This window comes from Dermacentor albipictus, chromosome 6 (assembly GCF_038994185.2).
Source record: "Dermacentor albipictus isolate Rhodes 1998 colony chromosome 6, USDA_Dalb.pri_finalv2, whole genome shotgun sequence".
Classification (NCBI taxonomy): Eukaryota; Metazoa; Arthropoda; class Arachnida; order Ixodida; family Ixodidae; genus Dermacentor; species Dermacentor albipictus.
The window spans coordinates 26,030,112-26,053,745 of NC_091826.1; the positions used below are offsets into that span (position 1 = coordinate 26,030,112).

The 23,634-nt window shown below is 48.5% G+C and overlaps 1 protein-coding gene across 6 annotated transcripts in view; it reads right to left on the bottom strand.

The window, feature by feature from the left end:
* bma (SCY1-like protein bma) overlaps window positions 1–23,634 on the bottom strand; it is a 550,265-nt gene that overhangs the window by 123,947 nt on the left and 402,684 nt on the right. For 5 of the 6 annotated variants that reach the window (XM_070540207.1, XM_070540212.1, XM_070540211.1 and 2 more), the window contains exon 3: window positions 18,869–19,003. In XM_070540207.1, the coding sequence (XP_070396308.1) occupies window positions 18,869–19,003 (135 nt within the window). Of the gene's footprint in view, window positions 1–18,868; window positions 19,004–21,230; window positions 21,562–23,634 lie in introns of all 6 variants that reach the window. The other variant, XM_070540208.1, reaches the window with a different exon arrangement.

Genomic DNA, 23,634 nt, shown 5'->3' on the forward strand with positions numbered 1-23,634 from the left:
CCTAGGTTCTCTAACAGGTTCTCCCACACTGCTTGCTCCGCTCCTCGTATGAACGTGAGGTCGGGGCAGGTGTCGGTGCTAACGCTGTTTCCGATTCTGGTTGGAGTGTCTGGGTCTGTGAGTAGGTTGCAGTCGGTGTTCTCTGCTGCCTCCGCTAGCGTTTTGCCTTTTGGGTTTGCTGTTTGGTATCCCCAGCTTTTGTCCATGGCGTTAAAGTCTCCTAGGATGATTAGCGTGCTGTCTTTCGCTAGTTTGCGTGCGCCATGGAAAAGCTCGTAGAATTTGGCCTTCCTCTGTTTCGGAGGGCTGTATGCATTTACAATAAATATACTGCCCCTCTTTCTTTTCTTCTTGGGTATAATTTCTACAATCACGTGCTCTACGTCGGCGTCGGCTATCCTGTCGTGGCTTATGGCGATGAGTGCCTTGCTGACTAGGGTAGCCGTTCTTCCTTTCTCTTGAGTCTCGTAAGACGTGTATCCGGCGAGTGTTGGTGTCGTGCCCGTCTCTTGAAGCGATATGATGTCAGGTGGTGCTTGTTGCGTGTGAATGTATTGTTGGAGGAGGCCCTGCTTCTTACGGTAGCCTCTGCAGTTCCATTGCCATATATCTAAGCTTTCTTGCTTGCTTAAAGTTGTACTGGCCATGTTTAAGCCTCGGTGTTGTTTGCGGATGTGTCGGCGAGGGATGCCAGCGCGGGGCGGTGGTAGGCCTTCTCTCTAATGTTCTCGGTAAACTTCTGCTTGCGGATGCTGCTCCGGAGCTCTGTGACTTGTAATTGCACTTGCTGCATTTGTTGCTGCTGTTGCTGCATCATCTGCTGCATCATTTGCTGAATCTCTGCTTTAAACGTGGCGAAATCCTCGTTGCCTGCTTGCCATGGGGCTTGGGTTTGTACGGTCTGTGGCTGCGCAGGGCTCTTCGACCTAAGGTCTCGCACTGCCTTCGTTAGCTCTGCTATTTGGCGTTCTAGCTCTTTCTGCTTAGCGCGTGATAGCTCTAATTCACGTCTCAGCCCTATTTTCTCCGCGTCCTCCTGTCTAGGCTGTTCGCGGTGGCTGTTTGTGTTGTTCTTTTCGTTAGCTACCCCACCCGAGTGCGGAGCAAACCAAGGGTTTTCGGCTCCCCAGCTCACCTTGACGCCGCCGCTCTTTCGGGTAGGCTCCTTCTTCGTCTTCTTCTTCTGCTGCTGCTGCTGCAGCTGGCCTGCTCCCTTAATGGCCAGGGGCGGCAGGGGCGGGAAGGACCGTGACCGGCTCCGTGAACGGCTCCGCGACGCCCGGGATCTCGAACGGCTCCGCGAAGTCTCCTCCTCCGAGCTGAACCATCGCGGCTTCTTGCCGCGGTCGTCCCGGCTGCGACGTCTGCTCCCGCGTCCGCCGCCGTTGTTGTCGCCGTTGGCCTTGCCTCGCAGGTCCCTGGCTTTCTTTAGTCGGTCTTGGCACTCCCTCGATCCGGTAGTGTGGTTGCCTCCGCAGATCAGGCATCTGGGGGTACACTGGTGATCCTTTGGCGGGTTCTGCATCCCGCACTGTTTGCAAGCCTTGGCGTCCGGTGTGGGGCACACGTCGGAGCGGTGACCTTGTTGGCAGCAAACGTAGCAGATTTGTCTTGTGGGCCGGTACGGGTAGCACTTGTACTCGGCTCCGCAGTAGATGACGTGTTTCGGTGTGATCGGTCCGTCAAAGGTGATGACGGCCGTCTTGGTCTTGACTAATCTTCGGGCGCTGTGAATGGTGACTCCCTGTGTGCGCGTCCACAAGTCGGCTTTCAGTTCCTCCGGTGTCGCGCCGGGGTCCACTCCGTGTATCACGCCACGCCGGGTGTTTTCCGGTGCGGCCACGTAAGCGTTCACGTCATATGAGCGTCCCTCGAGCGTGAGGCTAGTGATGCGCCTCGCGAGCTGGGCGGCCTCCTCGTTCGGCGTGCTCACGATTATTATGTTGGACCCTGTGCGGAGCCTCGTGATCAGGTCTCTTCCTTCGAACTTGTTGCTGCATGCCGCGGCTACGGCCCGGGCCACTTGAAATTGCTGGAGCGACTTGACTACGAGTCCCTTCGGTCGCAAAATAATCTTGAAATCGTCTCTGGGGAGCGGGGGCAGCCTCTGACTAGACTGCCGCTGCGCTCCTTCCCCGTCTTTTTTCAGCGCGCCGGAAGCTGGCGCACCAGCTGTCGGCGGTGGGGCCGGGGAATTCCCGGCGCTGCCGGCGTTCCGTCCGTTCTTCCTTTGTCGATTCTTTTGGCGTTTGGTCATAACCAATTCCCAATTTGCTTCGTCTTCTTTGTGAGTGTCTTGCTGCTCCTGCATGGCGGAGTCCTCGATCTCCCCGTCCGCCGAATTCTCGGAGTCGGAGGCGCCGAGGTGGTCGTCGTCCATCTCTTGTGCTTCTAGCAAGTTCTGGGCTAGTCTACTCGTCGATGGCTCAACATTAGGATATTTCGTGGAGCGGGAGTCGGGTCCAGGCTGCATCGCTATCGCTGAGCGGGCCTGGCTGCCCGCAAATGCCCGTAGTCGTGCTAAACCTCGGTAGGCTTAGCGGCGAGCGTTTCCCGTCAAAGTCCGGTAATTTGCCAAAAATGATCCTACCGTCTTGAAATCGGTGTCCGGCTGATCCAGCTTGTTAGCTCTCTCAGATCCAACCCAAAAGTTGGCGGCCCGGTGGGTCGAGATAGTCCGTGAGGGTAGGAATCTACGAAGCCCATGCGACGAACGTCCGCACTGCTCCGCTTCTTCTTCTTCTCCCGGAGTAACTCGAGCGCCCACGAAAGCTGTCTGCTTTATTTGCTGTCTGTGTTTTCGCATGTAAATGGAATGGTAACATGATAAATCTTTAAACTTCAGCAAACGAAAATAATTATCTACGTCTATTCTGCTAGAAGTGACGGGAGGGTCACGTGGAAAGAGATTTCCATTTAGGCTGTCATCTTCGGAAACCGGAAACCGGATGTATTAGGAAAAAAACTAAAAGAAAAGAACGTGAAATTAGGTTTATACGTGTCAATATTTCTCCGACCGAGTAATAGGTTGAGTAAGAAGCGTTTGCACCACACTTGAAATTGAAATCGCCAGTAGAAGCACGCAAAAAGTATATAAAGGAGAAGGAGAAAGAGAAAGAGAGAGAGAAAGCGAGAGTGACGATGGGTTCGTACTGCTCAATAAACTCGAAAAAAAATTCAAAAATCACAAATGGTTATAAACGCTTGTCTGTAGTTCTGATCAGCTTCCACCTCTCGTCAGAAGCGCCTCGCAAATACGATCCGAAACTCATTAAAAACGGGCCTGACAGAGAAATCAACAATGAACAGCTCCTAAACAGAAAAACTACGTCAGCGTACCACCCTTTTTTTTTAATAGGCACACGGCACGAAGAGCAGAAGTAAGAGAACACGAATCAGCAGCAAATCGAGATAACAGGACAGACAAAAGAGAAGCTGTAGAAAACGCTAAGAGATAAAGAGAAATTTTCCCATCGTATCCACGAATTCATCCGGAAACATGGACGGGAAGAAAAAAAAAGAAACAGTACACGAAACTAACCTGCGCATAAACTCGCCACTGAAACAAAGAAAAACGGACGAGAAACTTCGAGCCGTAATTTTAAATTAAGCGCGCGAAAGAAGCTTCCTTTTCATTTTTTTATTTTATCCTTCGGTATAGGGGGGAAGGGGGGTGGGGGCTCTTTTGGTACATTAAGGTCTGGCTACATGAGGTGCCTATAACGGGAACACAGTTCTCAATGTGACCGGACGCGGGACGAGGCGATTCAATTCCGCCCGTTCACCTCAAACACAAGCCACGGCGAACCTTTGCAGAAACAGGGAGAATAAGTATATTTGTAGCTGATTCGCGGACATTCAATTTTCACGGGCCCATCGCCCGGTCTCCGAGCTCCTTCCCGAACACGATAAGCGTGCAGCGGAGCGCAAGCGTACGGGCCGGTCCCGGAGCCTAAATTCTGGACACTGCCCCATTTGCACATGCCAAGTTCCGACATGTTTGTCCTTTTGAGCCAATCAGAGAGGCCGTGGCAGCCCTGTGAACCAATCAGAGTGGACAAGATGGAGAATCCGAGAAATGTGGCATAGTTTGGCCGTAAAGAAATAGGAACAGACTAGGAGGAGGCACGACGTCAGGCAGTTAGTCTCGGCAAGCCAGCCTCCTCTGACGCTGATCCCTCCTTTGCGTTGGGGTTCATCTGCGCGTTCATTCCTGCGAAGTAGGCCCTACATGGTTGCCGGATATTTCAGGGCATTGTTAGGTTAGTGGTGACCCTTAGTGGCGCCTTCGTCAGCATTGGCTCTTGCTACTTGCTTTCCGCTCTGTTCTTCTCCATGCACTCCGCGTGCTCATCGGGTAAAAATTACCGCTCACCTTTCACGCAGTGAAGGCTTATTTCAGATGATCCTTTTTTTATAATGTAGTGCAGTAGAACGACAAAACAGCTTTTATTTTACTTATGTAGGCAGAGCGAAAAACCGACAGCGCATGTTTGTTTGTTTCTTCTTTGCTTGCTTGCTTGCTTGCGTGTTCGTTTGCCTTCTACCACTGGTAGCACGTGTTCTACCTGCTCTTCGTTTTTTTTCTAACAGCGCACACAACACATAGATCGCGCAAAACGCTTTCAAACAGAACAGACTCAATTGTCAACGCATCAGGTACGTCAAACAATGGAGTCACACGGAGAAGTCGACAGAAACTCTTTTCTTATTTTCAATGCTGGCAAGACGAGACCACCTGAGATGCCTAGACAGGCCACCGAAGAAGCGGAAAGCCATCAAAAACTTCACCGCTATGCAGCAAACAACGTCAAGTATCAGCGTCAGGCAACAAGGTCCGCGCAAATGCCGCGAAGGCTTCGCGTTCTCATAATCTTCCCACCTGAACAATTTATTTCTGCGTATGTGTGTGATTAGGCTTCAAAAATGGTCGTGTAACACTTCCTCCTTGACATCTTCCTTCCTAAATGCTAGGCTTCAGCAAGGTCACATGACACTTCCTCAAGCTTTGTTCTCTTTTTTTTTTGCGTGGAATCCAGAAATATCGTCCCTACGTTTCGAAGCTACGAACATTCTGCATAGCGCGACTTCCCAAAAACGGCGGTAGCAATGACATCGAATTTTACTCGGAACAAAACTGTTTCAATGCGCTCTACTGACACTAATTTTCGCGCGCAGGTAACGCTAATAGAAGTGGGTGAGCTTTCATGAAGTTAATTCGCGGAGGTTCGTTTGAAGCAGAAATAGGTTTACATTTATCCAGTGCGCGACTGAATTGAACTCGCCCCGCGTGCGAACTTCGCGGCGGCGCCGCTAGGTGGCTCAGCGCGTGCTGTTGGAAGCGTGAAGGAGCCCGGCTGCAGGTCACTTCTAGGTGATGGCAATGCGGTGTGTGTCGCAATGATGCTTCAAAGCTAATCGGATCAACGCCGGGCATTCGTTGTGAGATATGGGTTCTGCCGAATTTTTTTTAATTTCAGAATTCAAACCACAATTTGATATCGAGGAACGCCGTAGTGGCGCGAGGACTCCGGATTGATTTTGACTACAATGAGTTATTTAAGGTGCACCTAAATCTAAGTGCACCGAAAGTATTTAGGATATCGCCCGCATCGAAATGGGGCCGTCATGACCGGGATCGAAGACTTCGACCTTGAGCCCAGCAGATATTCAGATAGATTTCCACAGACGTTTGTGACTCGCAAAAGAAATGCAAGTAGGTGCCTCAGACTGGGTGTTTCTTTTTTTTTTTGTAGCTGTGGTTATTGTGATGGTTATCGTGTGGTTATATTTACCTCTCTTAGCATTACTTATAGTAAAGAGGAAGTACAGTGAGCGGTGACAACTCTCACATTGCTTATTCACACTACAATTAACCGCAAGCAAATAAAGCTTCATAATAATGATGGAAATTGTTATTGACTGCTTTCGCAAATTTGTGTCTAAGTTCATGCCACAGTGAGGTCAAGCCAGCGTTGCCACAGCTACCGGATTTTCTAGTAGGCGTGAATGACTTGTTCGAATTTTTTAGCGATTCAGTGATAAAGCTTCAGAACGCACTGATCTTTGGCGTGTTCCGGAAGAAAATAAACGATGGAGAAATCTCCTACTTTTCACAATTTTCAACTTGTCCCACTGATTTCTATGAAATCTACTTCTTTTTTGTATGTAACTGCAAAGCGCGATTAGCTTTTACTTTGCACGAGCAGCAATGAGTGACATACGCAATTTATGCACTTTCAGGCTTAAGGTTTCAGGCTTTCTGTGCAAAATTCACCGAACGCTTCATGCGCGGGCCAGACGTCTTCTAGGGCACATAAAAAAAAAAAACTCGTTTAAATGTTAAAAGCAATGCGCCTTTTGAATGGCTATGGTGTTCGGGATTTCCTACGCGTCTTGTGGTTTTCTAAATAATGCACAGCGTCAGGAATTACGGATGTCAAAGCAGATGAAGCGCAGGATAGGTGCCGGTGAAAAATGATGCGTTCAATATACCTCGTTTGCCAGCGTACAGAGTTGCCTCAGAACCAACCTCGCGATGAGTGTCAACGTCAATGTGATTAGCATTGAAGCAACGTGGTGACAAACCGTAATTAATGCCAACGCTGAAACGTGCACGCAGCCGGGCTCCTTTCTTGCGCTTCCCAACTGCACACGCTGCGCCATCTGTCGGCGCCACCGCGAAGTTCGTGTGTGGCGTGGGTTTAGTTGCGTCGAGCTCCGGAGAGATATTGAAGGATCTGCTTCGTCTCAGAAGAGCGGTGCTTAACGCAGTGACGTAAGCCCAGTTGGCGCCACAAGTATTTGATCGAAAAATGGCACAGCCAACGTCGCGGACCCGTTCCAAGTGGCTCGTACCCAGCGCTTGAAGTTGGTACTAGAGAGGTCCGCTGAACAGCGGCGCGTAACCAGGGCCACATAACCAATGCCACATACCAGGTGACCCAATTAAGTTCGTCTGAGGGTTGCGTTTGAAGCCCTGTCTCCCTCTGCGCAGCAACCCCACACGCAACCCATTATACCATGGACTACCTACCCAGTGAGCGAAGTTATCGAGAAATTAGTTCGAGACAGAAACAGACAGACGACCAGACAGACAGCAAAGTTCATAAAGTGTCCTCTACTGAGTTATATATCTACTAAAAATCTATTGATGTCTACTAACTTGCTTTGCAAAAACATATTGCTTTTTTTTGTGCGTGGCCCATGGCAACACTGGCATAGGCTCCCGCCACAGTGCACACATTTAAGAACTGCCGAGTAAACCGAGTGCTCGTGCGAAACAGATGGCGGCGAGGTAGAAAGCTAAGCGCGCATAGCCACGCTAGGCACTAAAAATTCATGGCCATACCTGATTAACGTCCTCATTTGCCGGCGCCCTCCCGGGAGGTAAGAAAGCTAGCGAAGCTTCGGCGCTGCCGCCATATAGGACCGTGGGCGAATTGCGGAACCTCCAGTTTCACGCGCGCTTTTTAATCATTGCTCGATTGTTTCGCGAGCCCACTGTCCTCTGTCTATTCGTCTAGAACACCGGGCAGGGGAGGGGGGGGGCAGCGTTACGCTTAATTCAATTCGAATGTCTCCACCCGTCCGTGATCATGACCTTCATGGAGCGATCGACAGACCATGACGGCGCACTTCCTCCTGCCGAGGTGCGGAACTATCAACGACTCGTATCGATTTTCTAGGAAAACGTCTATGCGATCCTCTTTCTTCCTTTTTTTTGTTTTGTTTCGGTCGTTCTTGATCTGCTCGTTGTCTTTTGCGCGTTTTAGCGTTCAATGCGTTGTATTCGTTTATACAGCGCCCACGCATTATTCATTTCTTTTGCTGCTGCTGCTGCTGCTGCTGCTGCTGCCGCCACAGATTGATGTTTGCGAAATTATTTCGAAAACCTTTTACTTCTATGTCAAACTACGATAGCGTAAAACAACATAATTTAATTAGGAGACGCCACCAAAAAAAGAGACAATTCACTTTTGTCTCACGCGCCTGTAGCAGATGCAGCGCGCATTTGTAGCTGCTATAAGAAATTCTACTAACTTTGCCGCTTAATTGTTACTCTAGGAATATTTAATAAACGACGGTCATGACTGAACACGAGGAAAATAGTTTAGAAGAGTAAATAAGGAACCCCTATTCCTTGATCGCTGTTTTTTTTTCTTCAACTGGAACGGCAGGGTCCCTCAGTTCGACCTTCTTAAAAAGGACAACTTGAAAATTGCCTTACGTAGCGTTTAATTCGGCTTTACCCTATAGACATATCCACAGCCTACATAGCTTATGTCAAATTCCAAATAGCTTATTCGCCGGCCGGCTACCTTTATTCCAGCGCGAAGCAAACCCTATGAATCCACAAATACAATACCAGTTCTGCCTTGGCAACCGCATCGCAGCCAAACAGCGACGGCACCCTCAGAGAAATAAAAAGAAAAGTGATCTCGAAGGCCACAATTACTCATACTGCAAGCGCCGGAAGCATCTACGAGGGACGTCGTGGCCACCACGTTCTGGACACAACCTACTGGAAGTTGGGGACTAGAGCGACTAGAGAGCACTCTCTCAACTGGTTCCCCAGCTAACCAGTCTCCTGTAGAGTTTTCGGGGACGTTAATCTAGACTTCGTCCGATTCCGCCCCGTTAGCGCTTTGAGCCGATCAGTTAGAGCGCAGCCACTCTGGAAGCGAGTCACGTTTGACAAGATGGCGAGATTGACAATACGGCGGGATGGGATGATGTCCGCAACAGCAAAAGTGTAAAGCTCGCGTCCGCGAGCTTTACACTTTTACAATTCTTTTTTTCTTTTTTGCGTGCACGCCTGGTGCCTCTAGGTATGGCACTCTAGTCATCACGATTAAATTTATCGCTGATGTAAGGGCGCATGACTACGATATATGGCGCCCGTCTTGAAGTTTCTTTGTGTGTGTGTGTGGGGGGGGGGGGGGGGGCATTACCACATTAATTGATTTTTCGACAGATTTATTTATCTATGGATTATCATCAGTATAATAATAATAATAATAATAATAATAATAATAATAATAATAATAATAATAATAATAATAATAATAATAATAATAATAATAATAATAATAATAATAATAATAAAGATGATGATGATGATGATGTTTGTTTGTTTTTCGCCATCACACCGATGAATGAAGCTGTAGGTAATAGCTGATTTCCCTAGACACAGCTTTACAAAGGCCCACAGCTAGCTTTATCACAGTCATTATCACCCTACTTTTATGTCCATCGCAGGACGAAGGCTTCGCTCTGCGATCTCCTCCAATTACCCCTGTCCTGCGCCAACTGATCCCAACTTGGGCCTGCGAATTTCTTAACTTCATCACCCCACGTAGTCTTCTGCCGTCCTCGACTGCGCTGCCCTTCTCTTGGCACCCATTCTCTAACCCTAAAGGACCACCACTTACCTATCCTACGCATTACATGGGATGTCCAGCCCCAGCTTTTTTTTTCTCTTAATGTCAATTAGAACATCAGCTATCCCAGTTTGCTCTTTGATCCACACCGCTCTCTTCCTGTCCCTTAACGTTACGCCAAACATTTTTCGTTCTATCGCTCCTAGCGTGGCCCTCAACTTGTCCTCGAGCTTCTCTGTCAACCTCCAAGTTTCTGCCCCATATGTTTGCGCCGGTAGAATGCAGTGAATGTACACCTTTCCTTTCAATGATAGTGGTGAGCTCCCAGTCAGGATCTGGCAATGCCTGCCGTATGCACTTCAACTCATTTTCATTCTTCTGTAAATTTCCTTCTCTTGATCAGGGTCCCCCGCGAGCAGTTGACCTAAATATAACGTACTCCTTCACAGACTCTAGAGGCCGAATGGGGATGCTGAACTCTTGTTCCCGTGCCATGTCACGCCCCGCGAAATGTGGCCGCCGCGCCCACTAGTTCACCCCGCAAGCTCGGGTTCAGTAGCAAAACGTTACAGCCAGGGAACCATCCCAAAGAGTACTGGCTATACTTTCAACGACGCGTATTCGAAGCGCGAAACCTTGAACGTTGATTTCTATTGCAGCCTGCAGTACTTCGTCGAGAAGGGGCGTCTCTTTTTTTTTTACCTGAGCTACTGGCAGGTCTGTTCGTCTTTCATTCATCGAGGCCATTCGTTCTGTTTTTTGTTTGTTTGCTTGTTGCATTCTCCCACTATGTACTATGCCGTTCAACAAGTGGCAGAGAGACTACGATTATAACCGGATAGGTTGAGTGTAGACACCGGCTCAGTTTGCAACTCCATATCAGTGGTGTCCTTCACCTGCATTGAAGAGGGTCGCGCAACCACGCTATCGTGTTTTATTCGCTAACCATTCGTACACCTGGCTAACGCTCGCACATTTGCACGTGATGCGGCCAGCAAACGAGCAAAGCGGAGCGAACAGCGAGAGCCGCAGGAAAAAGAAAGGAAAAAAAAAACAGAGAGAGAGACAGAGAGAGAGATGGGAAGAGAGGAGAGAGCACACACAGAGACCGATCCAGCGGTGGCGGGCGCCTATTTTTGTCCGTCGCCATGGCAACAGGCCAGGTTGATCCAGCGCTCCGCCGTCGAGCCCGCACAAGGTGTGTCCCGGGCCTCCGCCACCGCTTGCTCGGAGCGGCCCGGGGTCGCTCGACCGAGCAAGAGCGAATGTTTCTGTTATTCTCTCGCTCTTTCTTTCTCCTCGTTTCTTTCTCTCCCCCTCTCTCCATCTCTTACTCCCCTTAATCTATCTAAAGCGCTCACTCTCATCCTTCTCTGCTTTTTTCTCTCCGCCTTCATCTATGTATACCTGTCCCTTACCCATCCTTGCCTTTTTCCTCTCCTCTTCCCGTTTCTATGCCTCTCCCTCCGCCATTCTCTCTTGCTCTCCTTCCCTTGCTACCTATCTCTGCATCTGCCTCTCTCTCTCTCTCTATCTCTTCTTCCATGCACTCACACTTGTCCCTCGCTCTCTTTATATATAGAGCGGGAAAGAGTGATACACACCTTTCTATCCCTCGGTATATCTATCTATGTATACATCTTCGTTTCTTTGTTTTCGCATCTCTCTCCCTGAGCACCTTGAGACATCCCCCTCCCCTCTTCGTACCTTCGCTCGGCAAAACACTCGGCAGAAGAGAGACCAAGAGAAAAAAAGGCGAACCGAAGAAACGCAGGTCGTTTCCGTCTTAAGGGGAACTTGTTGCTAGGCTAGGTGACGTGCACAGTTATAGGAAAGACAGTACGGAGAACACTGCGTCCAGTGGTGTACAGTTGCGCGTGCAGCGTTTCCTTGTCTCGTGTTGAGTACTCACGTGTTGTGTACGCAGGTGCTCCACTTACGCTTTCATTGATTTATGCCTATTACTTATCTCCCTCTTTTCGTCTTTGGAAGTTACATTAAAGGCACTATACCTTTCGTTACAGCTAGCCAGACACATTTGCGCGTCTATCGCTTACTAGTCACGTGATTAGTGCTCGTATATAGTGTGCATGCACTTGTACCACTTGTATTTTCACGTATTTACACTCCCTTGCTTCTTTTTTCTCCGCTACAATGGCGGAGTTGTATGCGAGTAACTACGGCGTTCCTTCTTTGTCCGCAAGCCCGTCTGTGAAACCATTATCAGGTGGATTAAGGATCGACCAACCAGCAGTGAAACGCGTTGTTGCTGTTACAGTCAATAAATGCAGTACGAAGTACTGCTGAGTTGAACAGCGCGGTTCGCTTTGCTAGAGAAATTGAGCTGCTCGTTTCTTGAAACCCCAGAGCAAGGCACAGTTTCCAGCAAAAGGTCATGCGTAGAGTACAATTCCCAATTACAAAACGCCTTCTACAGCTATTAATAAAAGTTACTTACTAAACGATTGGTAATGAATACTCGTATATTTGTATTTCTTGAGCAAAATTTGATATCCGCAACTGTTACGAAGTTTGGACAGTGGAAGTGCTTCTGTGTCGTGTCGCCTGTTTCGTAATGCAAAAGCATTATATGTCCCATGAGGCAGAAATGCGACGTTGTCCGCTACTAGTGTCAACAAGCTAACCATCATCACTGACGTCATCAGCACTTTGTATGAGGTCGGCAGTAATATAGAAGTTAGTGTAAGTTAGAGCAAGGTGACCTAAGGTGGAGCAAACTGAACTAAGATGAAATAAAGTGAATTAAAGTTGATTACGGTGGATTAAGGTTGGCACAAAATAGACCAAGATAGTTTGAGGTGAATTAAAGTCTATTAAGCTTGGTACACAAACTAGAGCAGAGTGGACTAAGGTGGACTAAGGTGGAGTTGCGAAGGACACGTGACAATGTATGACCTCACGTATCACTGAGGTAACCAATTAATTAAAGGAGTCATTGCGGTTTCGCATTCAAATCTCGTAAGGACACCTAAGTGGCTGTCCCTTTATTTACTGACCCGAGATCAGACGTCGCAGAAACAACGTCTATACGCCGCACTGTCTTCCTGCTGACAGCTTTCTGCCTGCAGCTAAGTAGAACATTAGTCCATCATTGCGATAAGGTAGGACACGTGATTGGGTTGACCGTAGCATCACAAGACGCTGCTGCATCGGTCTATCACGCAGCCCCGCCACGGACCGCAACATCTGAAAGGGTCGGACAGCGCAAAGCTTCCGCGCGATAGACACTGGGTCTCCTATAGGCAATGAACGCACCACACCGCTCGGCTGGATGGCTCTCTATACTTTCTCTCCCTTCCCCTTCTTTCTCCTCCCCTTCCCCCAGCGTAGGGTAACCAATCAGACTCTTGACTGGCTAACATCCGTGCCTTCCTTATATTCCTCTCTTTAGTGCGAGAGGACAAGAAGTGGCCTATCTTTCTCCTCCCTCCGACGCCACCGACACTCTGAGTCGAGAAACCCGGCCAGCAACCAATAGGCCAATAGACTGGTCAGCTATCCAAACAAAGTGTCTCTCTCTCTCTCTCTCTCTCTCTCTCTCTCTCTATATATATATATATATATATATATATATATATATATATATATATATGCACACGTGTACATCTCTACCACGTGGCCGTATTTCCCATAATTCACACTTGGACACGGGATGCGATCCTAATCCTAATGGATAAAAAAAGAAGTGGATTCGGATGAATGACGATGTTTTCTTTCCTGAACCTCTTCCACCTTGGAGGATTCCACGTAACTGATCTCTCATTGGCAAACGATATGCAAGTTGGAAGGAGATGTGTCACACTTTAGAACACACCATCAGCTGCTCGTTGGATCCCATGGTGCGCCATTCTCCCCATAGCCATCGCTGACTAACTCATTATAGAGATACGTATACAAATCTATCTGTCACGCATAATACAGCCAAAGGACGAAATGCCATCGTATACTGACAGCGTCGTGGCGAGAGGTGAATTCTGCTAGACGCCATTAACCAATTATTTCTGGATGGCTTCCCAGGCTAAAATCTGCATAATGAGAAGTAATCCCATCGTTACAATGTAGCAGTAAGACAACGGTCGTACTACAGTGCCTAGAACATATGAGTCATACTCCAAGGAAAAAAGAAATTGTGCGGAAGCCGTCGAATAAGACTGCGAAAATAAGCGAAGCTTATACAGTTTTGTATCACATTGCGCTTGTCTCTGGGACCTTTTCCTGTACGCTCGAAGGGTTGTCGTTCCGGGCGTACGTTTCACGGCCGCACACCTCGCAGTCCAGGGAAGCCACGGCATCTCGGTGCGAGGTTTGTAGACTAACTTTCGGCGGAAAACGCTTGTTTCGCTTTTGTCGCGTACATTATTTCATGATACGCAAAAGCCGGGCGCGCCCTTTTTTTGCCGACCGACTCGAGCCAATCCGAAAGACGGTGCAACTTCGCAAGGGGCTTATTTGTCAGCGGAGAATAATTGGGGAAATCGACGCGTTTTTCTTTTTTACATTTAAAATCATATTACTGCTCTGAGGCGCTACGCAAGCACCGAACGTGTCAAGGCGCCAGCTTTCAGGCGCGAATGAGCGGTAACGTTATTCAAGCGAAGGTTTCTTCGCGAACGCAATTGTGCATAGAAAAAGTTTATTTCGACAAGAGGCGATACGAGCACTGAGTCAATCACGGTACAATTTCACCAGGACGATAACACAAAAAACGAAACACGGCTCGTTTTCAAAGTAGCGTCCGAGTCCTTATAGTCACATATATAAAATGATGTTCCATGTATACAGTGTACACAATTGGCTACAGGTTGCTACTCGGCAACTGGCATGCCACGTAGCTCCCACGCAAAACGGCGCTACCATCTTTACTACCCCCACAGCTGTCCCTGGAGCTGGCATTGTTTTCTAAGGAATTTCTAGGCGATGTAGAAATAACTGATGTGGTAGTTTACTTTGCAACTAATGCGCGTCGCCAACAACACAATTCCTTTATAAAAAAAGAACTTTTCTGTGCACGCGTTTTTTTTTTTAGGGTGTGGCACATCTGCTTAATCTGACTTTGGCCGAGCAAAATCCAGTTTACTTCGCTTCTCGAATTCTAAAATTTGGGTTGGATCTCTCACGACTATTTTTTATTATTGTCGCTCGCACATCCTTGGCCTAAATTCCATCGGGCTGCTGCAGTGGGGTTACCTGGTTCAAATACAATTGTCGGACACGTAATTTTTTTCTTCTGAAGTGCAAGCACGTGTTAGGCAACCAGCTGAGCCGATCTGGCGATGAATCCAGGAAGGCAGCCTCCTTAAAGCCAGAGGAGGTAGGCAAAAAAAAAATGTAAATTTTTTTGTTTAGAAGACATGGATATTTTCAAAGCATCGTTATGGAAAAACATTTAAAAATAAAATACATTGTTGAGTAGACAAAACTAAAACAATAAAAAACGTGAATTTAACGGGAGACAAACGCAAAAAAGATACGAGCAGCCTACAGCTGAAACAGAACACCTGCTCACTAAGATTAGGCGTCTGATTTGAAAGAACGCAGTGTCGGAACACAATCTGCAAACACAAAGAAAGCTAAAAACTAAGATACATGAAGACGTGTGAGGTAAGCTTCTATCAAAACACCAAGCGCATGCGCACAAGAGAGAGACGAAAATATTCGAGATGCACGTTTCAAGCGCAGCATGCCCAGTGCGCTATCGGCAACGGAGCTTATTTTCGGGAGGCTGCAGGTGAGCTCCACGTCTTCCTTTTCCACGCGTCTAGAAATTGCGTCCGTTTCGGATAGGGAAGCGAGAAAAAAGAAATAGTGACAGAAAACGAAGAACACACAGCCGAAGAAAGGAAGCAAGGAATTCAGAAAAAGTGAGAATGTAGCAGCGTAAGCAAAAGAGTATCTCAATTCGAACAGAAAGCTCAGGAATGCCGACGTATGCCTAGGTAAAAGAGGCGCTCGACGCCCCTGGAGTAGGTGCAAAGGGAGACTTCGTCTCAGCTCCCGCATTCGTGCGAAAAGGAGGAAACACGACAGGCCCTTTCAGGTTGATCGGCCTTCGTGACAGCTGAACTTTTAACGGGTCCCGACTCGTTACCCGGGTGACTTGCCTGGGAAGTTTGCCTTCACTTCCACGTGGCGTCTTTTCCATCTCGTGTCGCAATCCCTGTTTCAGATACTGACTCACTATTTTCTTTTTTTTATTTATTTATATTTTTTTTCTTGACATTGCTCGGCTCTTCCAAGCACATCATTTCTGCGAACAAGCAAACCGTGATTTAAGTCTAATCCTGCCGGCATCTCCTGGGAAACGCAGCATTGAAAACGAGATCGGCGTTCAAACTGCTCGTTTTCGGCTGTCAGTGCCAGATGTTGAAAACACTCATGTGTAATGCATCGCACCAACTAAATTTTTGAACTATAATCCCCTCAGTTTCGAACACATATGCCTTAAAACAGCTTTTGTTGAAAAAAAAATACAGAGAAAGGGGAACAGACCACAGGGTTAGACTGATCAACAGCAGAAAGAGTTAAAATGATTCGTTGTTTGAAAAGTTAGGCGTAGAAAACGTGAGCATGGTGTTGTCCTTTGCTCAACTTGTGTACGTGCTTCTTCTGCCTAACATTTCAAACCATGAACTACATACACTCTATATACACAGTTTCTTTCCTAGCAGAAAGACTTGTTGTAGTTGCTCACCCTCAGATAAATTAACATTAGGGATTTATCAAATATTTTGAGTATATCAGTGAGACGTTCTGTAGAACTGGCCGGGGGACGCTAGTGGTTAAGTAGCGATGGCAGAGAATGTTTTTTTTTTCTGATTTACTCATATGATCAGGTCGCCGAGGGAAGGGACGGACATAGAACCAGCTAAGACGAATTTTGAACAGCCGTACTGAAAGAACATAGGACAAGGGAAGGTAAACAAAGATGTCTGTCTTCTCTTAGTAATTTGTGTTTTTTCTTTAGTTCAGCTGTTCAAACTTCGTCCTAGCTATGAACCAACTAGCTCAGTTAAATATTGTTCTGATAGAACTAGCGCTGGGGTCCGGGCACAACATTACGCGAAGACAACTTTGCCCTTCAAGCAAACTTGTTCCGCGAAAGAAATGCGAATCTAGTAATGAAGAAATGCTTCAGTAGACTTAATTTTTTGTTCCTTTTAGTGCACTCTCTGTTGCAACTTCTTCTTTCATCCACTTATCATACGACAATTCATTATCATCTTATCTGCTCCTCAAGAAGTGCCGCACGCTGAAATGCATGCGACCGTTCGCTGCTCCAATAAAACCAGTGTGCCCATTTGGACGTGCTGTTTTGCCTTGTTCAAGACACCCTTGTCAGTTTCAGGCACTCTGTGCAAATGGAGCTCATCAAAGCCAAAGCGGCGATGAAAGTAATAATATGTAAAACACCTCACTCACATCTTAGTAGACTTCCGGTTGTAATTTTGCGCCAAGCCAGAAGGATTTTCTTAACGCGTACATGAGAAAACGTGAAATTCGGTACCTACGTTTATGATGCAATCGCGACATATCACACTTTGCTTTTGTCTTAGTGTATAAGACGGGCGGTCTATATTCTACGAAGCGTCGCATAAAAAGGCATACCGGGGTTACGTGACCCTGCCTGAAAGCTGCTGAGCTTATCGCCGCTCATATTTCGCACATGGGTACAATTTTTCATGAAGTTTAGTTTAATACAACCGTTTGGCGGACAATAATTACCAGATTCTCGCACAATACATGTGAAGCTGGTGTCGTCTAAGGTGACGCCACTCACAGCTCGTCGACTCCACTGCAATTAGGGTCCATTGATGTCCTCCTCGCCCGCAGCTCGACAGGCGAGGAGGACGCTGAAGCACTCTGACTGCAACTAAAGCCGATTAAACTTCGTAAAAGAGCGATACTCTCCTCCTCCGCCTTCACTCCTTCTCGTTTCTCCTCTCTTTCACGCTCCCTCTTCGACCGTGGCGCCGCCTACACTGCTCGAGCAACGGCGCCAACATGCGCTCCTCGCCACTCCGTAGACGCTTCTCGAGCAAAAATGGCGCTGATGCACGGCGCGAGCGCCCACGTGATGCTATTAGGCCAATAGCGACACGGCGTCGGCCTCGGCCAGAGCGCGCGAGGAGGAGGCGGCATTCTTCAAAGCGTGGCACTACTTTACGAAGCTCAAGGGGCTTTAACCGCAACGGAACGGTAGTGCCGTCTGTCGTGGCTGCTGTAAACACTGTGTTTTTGCCGTAGCCATGACAGATGACCCCACCATTGCGCTGTAGTGGAATGGACTTGTTTTGAGGAGCGTCACAACAGACGACACTCGCTTCGGATTGGTTGTGGACAGAAATTCTAATGTCAGGAAACGTGGCATCGAACTAAATTTCATACAAAATAGTACTTCACTGCGAAATTTAGGTGCAGGTCTGCGAAACGTTTAGCAGGACTATTTACGCATAGCTGGAACTTCGGTTTCATACTAACACCTTGTATTTACCATCACATTATACCATAAGCCTACTTTACGTCTACTGCAGGACGAGGTCTTGCCCAGTGATTGCCATATATAACCCTATTTAAGGCACCTGACTACATTGCATATAGCAGAAAATTCTCTTATCACATCACACCATCTCATCAGCATCCTCGACTGCGTTTGCTTGGCTGTCATCCAGCTATCTAACAAGCTCTTTGTGCTCAACTCACTTTTTTTGTTCAGATATCAATTTAAAAAATATTTGTTGCCGTATACCAGCCCAATATAGCCTACTTTTATACTTATGTATAATGCCACTTATTGCTGTTTAATCCACTCTACCGTCTTTTTGTCTACTTCAGATACTCCTATAATTTGTTTTTGTTAGCACCTCGCACGTTTCTTGGCGTTTTTTTTTCTCAAGCGTTCTTGTTCTAAATTTGCAACATTGTAAATTAGTACTGTAGTTAGAATGCAAAGATCGCGCAGTTTTTCAAGGGCATTATCGAGCTGCATCGTCACGATTTGGAACCAGGCCTGCCAGTGCTCTCGAACCTAATTTTCGCCCGTCCGTAAACAACCCCTAGCAATCGCGAACACATTCGTACCACACAAATTCAAGTGGGAAATGTAGAGTCTACCGAAGGACGCACGATTATCGTATAGGTACAGGGTCGTCCGCTCTTAGCAAGAACACGGCTCAACATGGCCACGTTGCACCGTAGAGCGTGTTGCTCCAGAGCCACGTTGCACCGTAGAGCGTGTTGCTCTGGAGCCACGTTGCACCGTAGAGCGTGTTGCTCCGGAGCCACGTTGCACCGTAGAGCGTGTTGCTCCGGAGCCACGTTGCACCGTAGAGCGTGTTGCTCCGGAGCCACGTTGCACCGTAGAGCGTGTTGCTCCGGAGCCGCGTTGCTCCACGGAGCGCGCCCTCGCTGCGCCGTAGCCGCAGGGGGGAGGGGGGAGGGGGAGGGCATACCAAGGGTACACTCACCCTCTTGTCAGACTTGCGCTGCGCGTCGTAGATCTTCCATATGAGCTCGGGTCCCGCCGAGGCTGTCTGGCGGCCGATCTCGTAGAACTGCGAGATCGGGTTCGCCTCCAAAGGCGTGGCAGGCCGCGCGCGCAGCTGGGCCAAAGCGGGAGAAAATAAGAAAAGGACTAATCACTCGCGGCACGGAGACGAGAACAGTAGCGTAGAACAGCACAGAGCATTAGCAAACTGAGCGTAGCATAGAACAGCAGCAAACTGAGCGCGTTGCAACGCGGTATTTTTTTCGTTGGTCCCAGCCCCCACCAGCTTCGGCCTCTCCTTTAAATTCTCATTATTTTAAATTATGCCGTAACAAACAAGATTCCACTAGCGCCGCTGGTAGCGAGAGGCAACTTGCGCCACGATCGGGCGTAGGAGGATCCGTTTTCTTCCGGTGGACTCGGGATTCCCGAAATTTGAACGCTCACTCGAGTAGTTAGTGCTCCGGCTCGAGCAGTGGAGTTCGGCATCACGGTTCAACAGAAGACTTCTGCGATATTTTAGTTGTCGTGCTTTGTGACTTTTCGTGCGTTTTCTTTTTTATGCCAACTGAGAGACTACCGTTATCTTGGCCTGTCGGGTACGAACATCAATGAAAGCCTGTACTTCAGTGGATGCGCCTCTCGACGGAACCAGGAACACCGAGCCATCCTTACCTTTCTAAAAGATATTGCATCGGCTTCCCGTTTCTAGCGAACATTCCTTTCTTCTCTGTTTTCTCTTTCCCTTCTTTTGTTGTGCGTGCAGCAGTGAGCTTTTCTTTGTGTGTGTGTTCCTACTGCTGAAGAGTTTTTTTCTTACTGTAATGCTTTTGGCCTCTCAGATCTGTCATATTATTCTTTATTGCATGTTTATTTGCGCTCTCCTTCCCGTCTTACTATCTTCCAAATTTACGTCCGCGTTCCTACATATTGAAGACTATGCACGCGTTGTGCACTGTAGGGGTTGGAGGACGGGCTTCGGGATGAAAACCAAACTTGGGAGGATTTATTCTACATTATATACAGGGACGTGAGAGACAAGTAACAGTCGTACAGTCATTACGGGCCGGCAGCAACTCGGACGCTGTGACCCGCGGCAAGAAGTTCGAGAGAGGTGAATCAGGGAATCAGGGAATACCCTGGTCTCTCTGGAAGGCTTCTTATAAACCCTTCGAGCACTGTAAGTCACGTCATGTTTGACCAATAGGAGAGTCCGCTCAGATGACGCCATTTTCAGCCACTGGTAGGCGCCCGTGTCGCGGTGTCACACCTGGCGGCTCCCTGCGGTCTTGCCTCGCAGACTGGCAATGCACTTCTTCTAACGAGGAGAAGGAGGGGGGGGGGCACTCATGCTCCATTGTACAAGGGCCCACCTGCTCCCGGTGGCTCGGCCCCTCAGCGGTAGCAATTGTCTTCTTCAAAGACGATGAAGAGGTACGCTTGGGCCTTCCCGGCACGTCTGGCTGTCACGGCGCATTACCGCCGTCTTGGTTTCGCACCCACTTCACTTCCAACAATGCCGTGCTATCCCCTCGCTTTCTGGAAGAGTCAAGCAGAGAATAGCTACCGCGGCTTACAAACTTGTTGGCTCGTCCGCTCCTCTGGAATGTGCTTTCCTGCGTCTGCATTCCTCAATTAGCTGTGCTGCGATTCGAAGTGGTTTGGGGAACTCGAAGTAGCCTCAGGAAACGGCGCCATATCTAACAGCACCTTTCGGTAGCCAGTTTCCAGCCTCCTCCTCCCCATTTTCATTCCCCTCCGTAAAATGTACAGTCGCGTGCAATATGAGCTGCAACACCGTGTCCAATGTCGAAGGCGCAAGAACGCTAAATTGTGGCACCGACACACGAAAAGAGCGGTTTCATTGATACCAGTAATCGGAATGGTGTTATAGTTATCCAATTCTTCGTACGTCGGCGCCAGCGCGCACATTTAGGGGCCTCTTGAGCCCCGGACCGCCGCATTGTGGCTCGTACTAAACACAACTGTACATATGTTTTCGGATGGAATAACATGCATAATGATAAGTGTCCCTTTTTCCATGTTTGCTGTTCCTCTAGATGTAGATGGCTTATCCGGGGGGCGGGGTGTAGGGGGTGGGGATGGGAAGGTGGTCGAAGTGGGCACAAGCGAAAAGTAACTTCCTCGTGAACGAAACACCTACACACACAGGGCGGAGAGACGACACCGCAGGTCGTCTCCCTCCGTCCCGTGTCTGTAACGGTTTCATTCACCATGTCTCACCAACTGGCCTACAGCATTATTACCTTGCCAAAAAAAGGTAGCTTGGTTCACTCAATAGGTATACTCGGAGGAAAGAGGAAGGGGGGGAGGGGGCTCACCTTGTCCCCCCCGCCCGGGTTCACCAGCTCGGCGATGACGGAGCGCCGGCGGCCCCCCTTGGGGCTCACGGGCATGCCGGCCACGGCCAGCTTGCCCCGCTCCTCGGCGACCAGCGAGGCCGGCAGCGTGGTGGGGGCGCCCGCTGCCCCGGGCGCCGCCCCCGCGGCCAGGCTGCCCACTCCCGCCAGCGTGGCGGCGCTCGGAGGCACGGCGGCGACGGCGGCGGCGGCCGACGGCGGCGAGCCGGCGGCGGCCGCAGCCGACGCCAGCTGCAGCACATGCGGCGAGCTGGGCGTCCTCGGGAATATGGTGGTGGCCTTTCACGGGGCCCTGCGCATGCGCCGTCGCGTGCGACAAGCTGGTTATTCGCGACGTCCGGTGCAATAAGAGACAGTGAGAAGCTACATAGAGAGAGAGAGACATAAAGAGACAGTGAGGAGCTACGGAGAAAGAGAGAGCGAGAGAGTGAGAGAGAGAGAGAGAGGCAAGCAGGGACAGTGAGAAGCTACAAAGAGAGATAGGCAAGAAGAGACAGTGAGAAGCTACACAGAGAGCGAGAGAGAGAAAGAGAGGCAATAAGAGACAGTGAGAAGCTACATAGACAGAGAGACATAAAGAGACAGTGAGAAGCTACAGAGAGAGAGAGGCAAGAAGGGACAGAGAGAAGCTACACAGAGAGAGAGAGGCAAGAAGAGACAGTGAGAAGATACACAGAGAGCGAGAGAGAGAAAGAGAAAGAGAGAGGCAATAAGAGACAGTGAGGAGCTACATAAAGAGAGAGACATAAAGAGACAGAGAGAAGCTACAGAGAAAGAGAGAGAGAGAGGCAAGCAGGGACAGTGAGAAGCTACACAGAGAGGCAAGAAGAGACAGTGAGAAGCTACACAGAGAGCGAGAGAGAGAAAGAGAAAGAGAGAGGCAAGAAGACACAGGGAGAAGCTACAGAGAGAGAGAGAGAGATAGAGGAAAGAAGAGACAGTGAGAAGCTACACAGAGGGAGAGGCAAGAGGCGATAGTGAGAAGCTACAGAGAGAGAGGCAAGAAGAGACAGTGGGAAGCTATGCAGAGAGAGAGAGAGAGAGAGAAAAGAATACTCAGAAAGGTCGGGAGGTTAACCAGAGATAGTCCCAGTTGGCTACCCGGCACGGGGGAAGGGCTAAGGGGATAAAAACAGAAAGAGAATGGAAGGGGGAGATAGAGAGAAACAGAGGCGAGCACGAACAAAGCGCGTACACTACAGAGTGGTAGGGGGCGTCGTTGTTAAAGTCTATCCTGAAGCCCCGTAGACCGCAGGAATCTTAATAACGCGACTACGGCCTTGAACGCGGATGTTCTTTCGGAGCACAGACCTAACACTTGGGCTTCTCATAGTGAGCGATTGTCCAACTGGTCCAGCACTCTGCACATCCCTTCTCTCGGGGCAATATATCGCGGAGAGACTCAGATAATATGTGCGAGCGGATACAAAGTGAATGAGTGCAAACTATTTCACGGATGATAGTGTTGCTGTTTGGACGCGTTTGTAAGACCTCACAAAAGAAGAAGAATAAGAAAAAAAGAACTGTTAAGCGCAGAACTAAACGAGGACGGCGAAAGAAGACTAGTGAATACCGCTCGTGTGTATCCTGTCTTCGTTCACCGGCCTTCTCTGGTTGTGGGCTTAAAAGCTTTCTGTCATATTTTACGGAAGCGTTTGAGGGACGCCATCCTGGAATATTATCGGCTGTCGCCTTCTCTCTGTAGCTGCCAAATGCAAGGCGCTACTGCCGCTAATCGTGTTTATTTATTTACACATTTGGGGAACACGTGATCGGTCACGAATTCCATAGAAGACGGTCGAGAAGGGCGCAAATTATTAGTTTTAAGTTATTAGCCCCGAGGCCGCACTGATCTGGCTACCCCTGAAAAAGACCAGAGTAACGCCACTACATACATTTGTTTTCAAAGCCAGACAAAATACGTGCACTTCGATTGTGCGTTGTGACCGAACTCGGAGACAATGCAACGCGTCACAGTGGAGGAATCATGATTAAGTTTAAGAGGAAGCTTTAGCTCGGGCCCAACTCCGACACGGCCTATTCAAATACATGTCAAAACGCAAAAACGTTTTTCTGAGATAACCCCTGGACCTATTTTGATGAACTTTATTGCATTTGAGAGAGTAAGATAAATTCTAGTGACTTTTGGAAGCAGAATTTTGATTTAGGGTTTGAATTTTGTTAGAAAGATTTTCAAAAATTCAGAAGTTTGAAAAAAATAGAAGCATGACGTTTACGAACGAATAGCTCTGCATCAAGAACAGATATCGCGGTTCTGTAAACGGCATCCATTAGATCATTCAAAGCGGACAAATATTATATGTCATTTTACATCTTACGTCAATTTGTTACATTTTTTACAAGG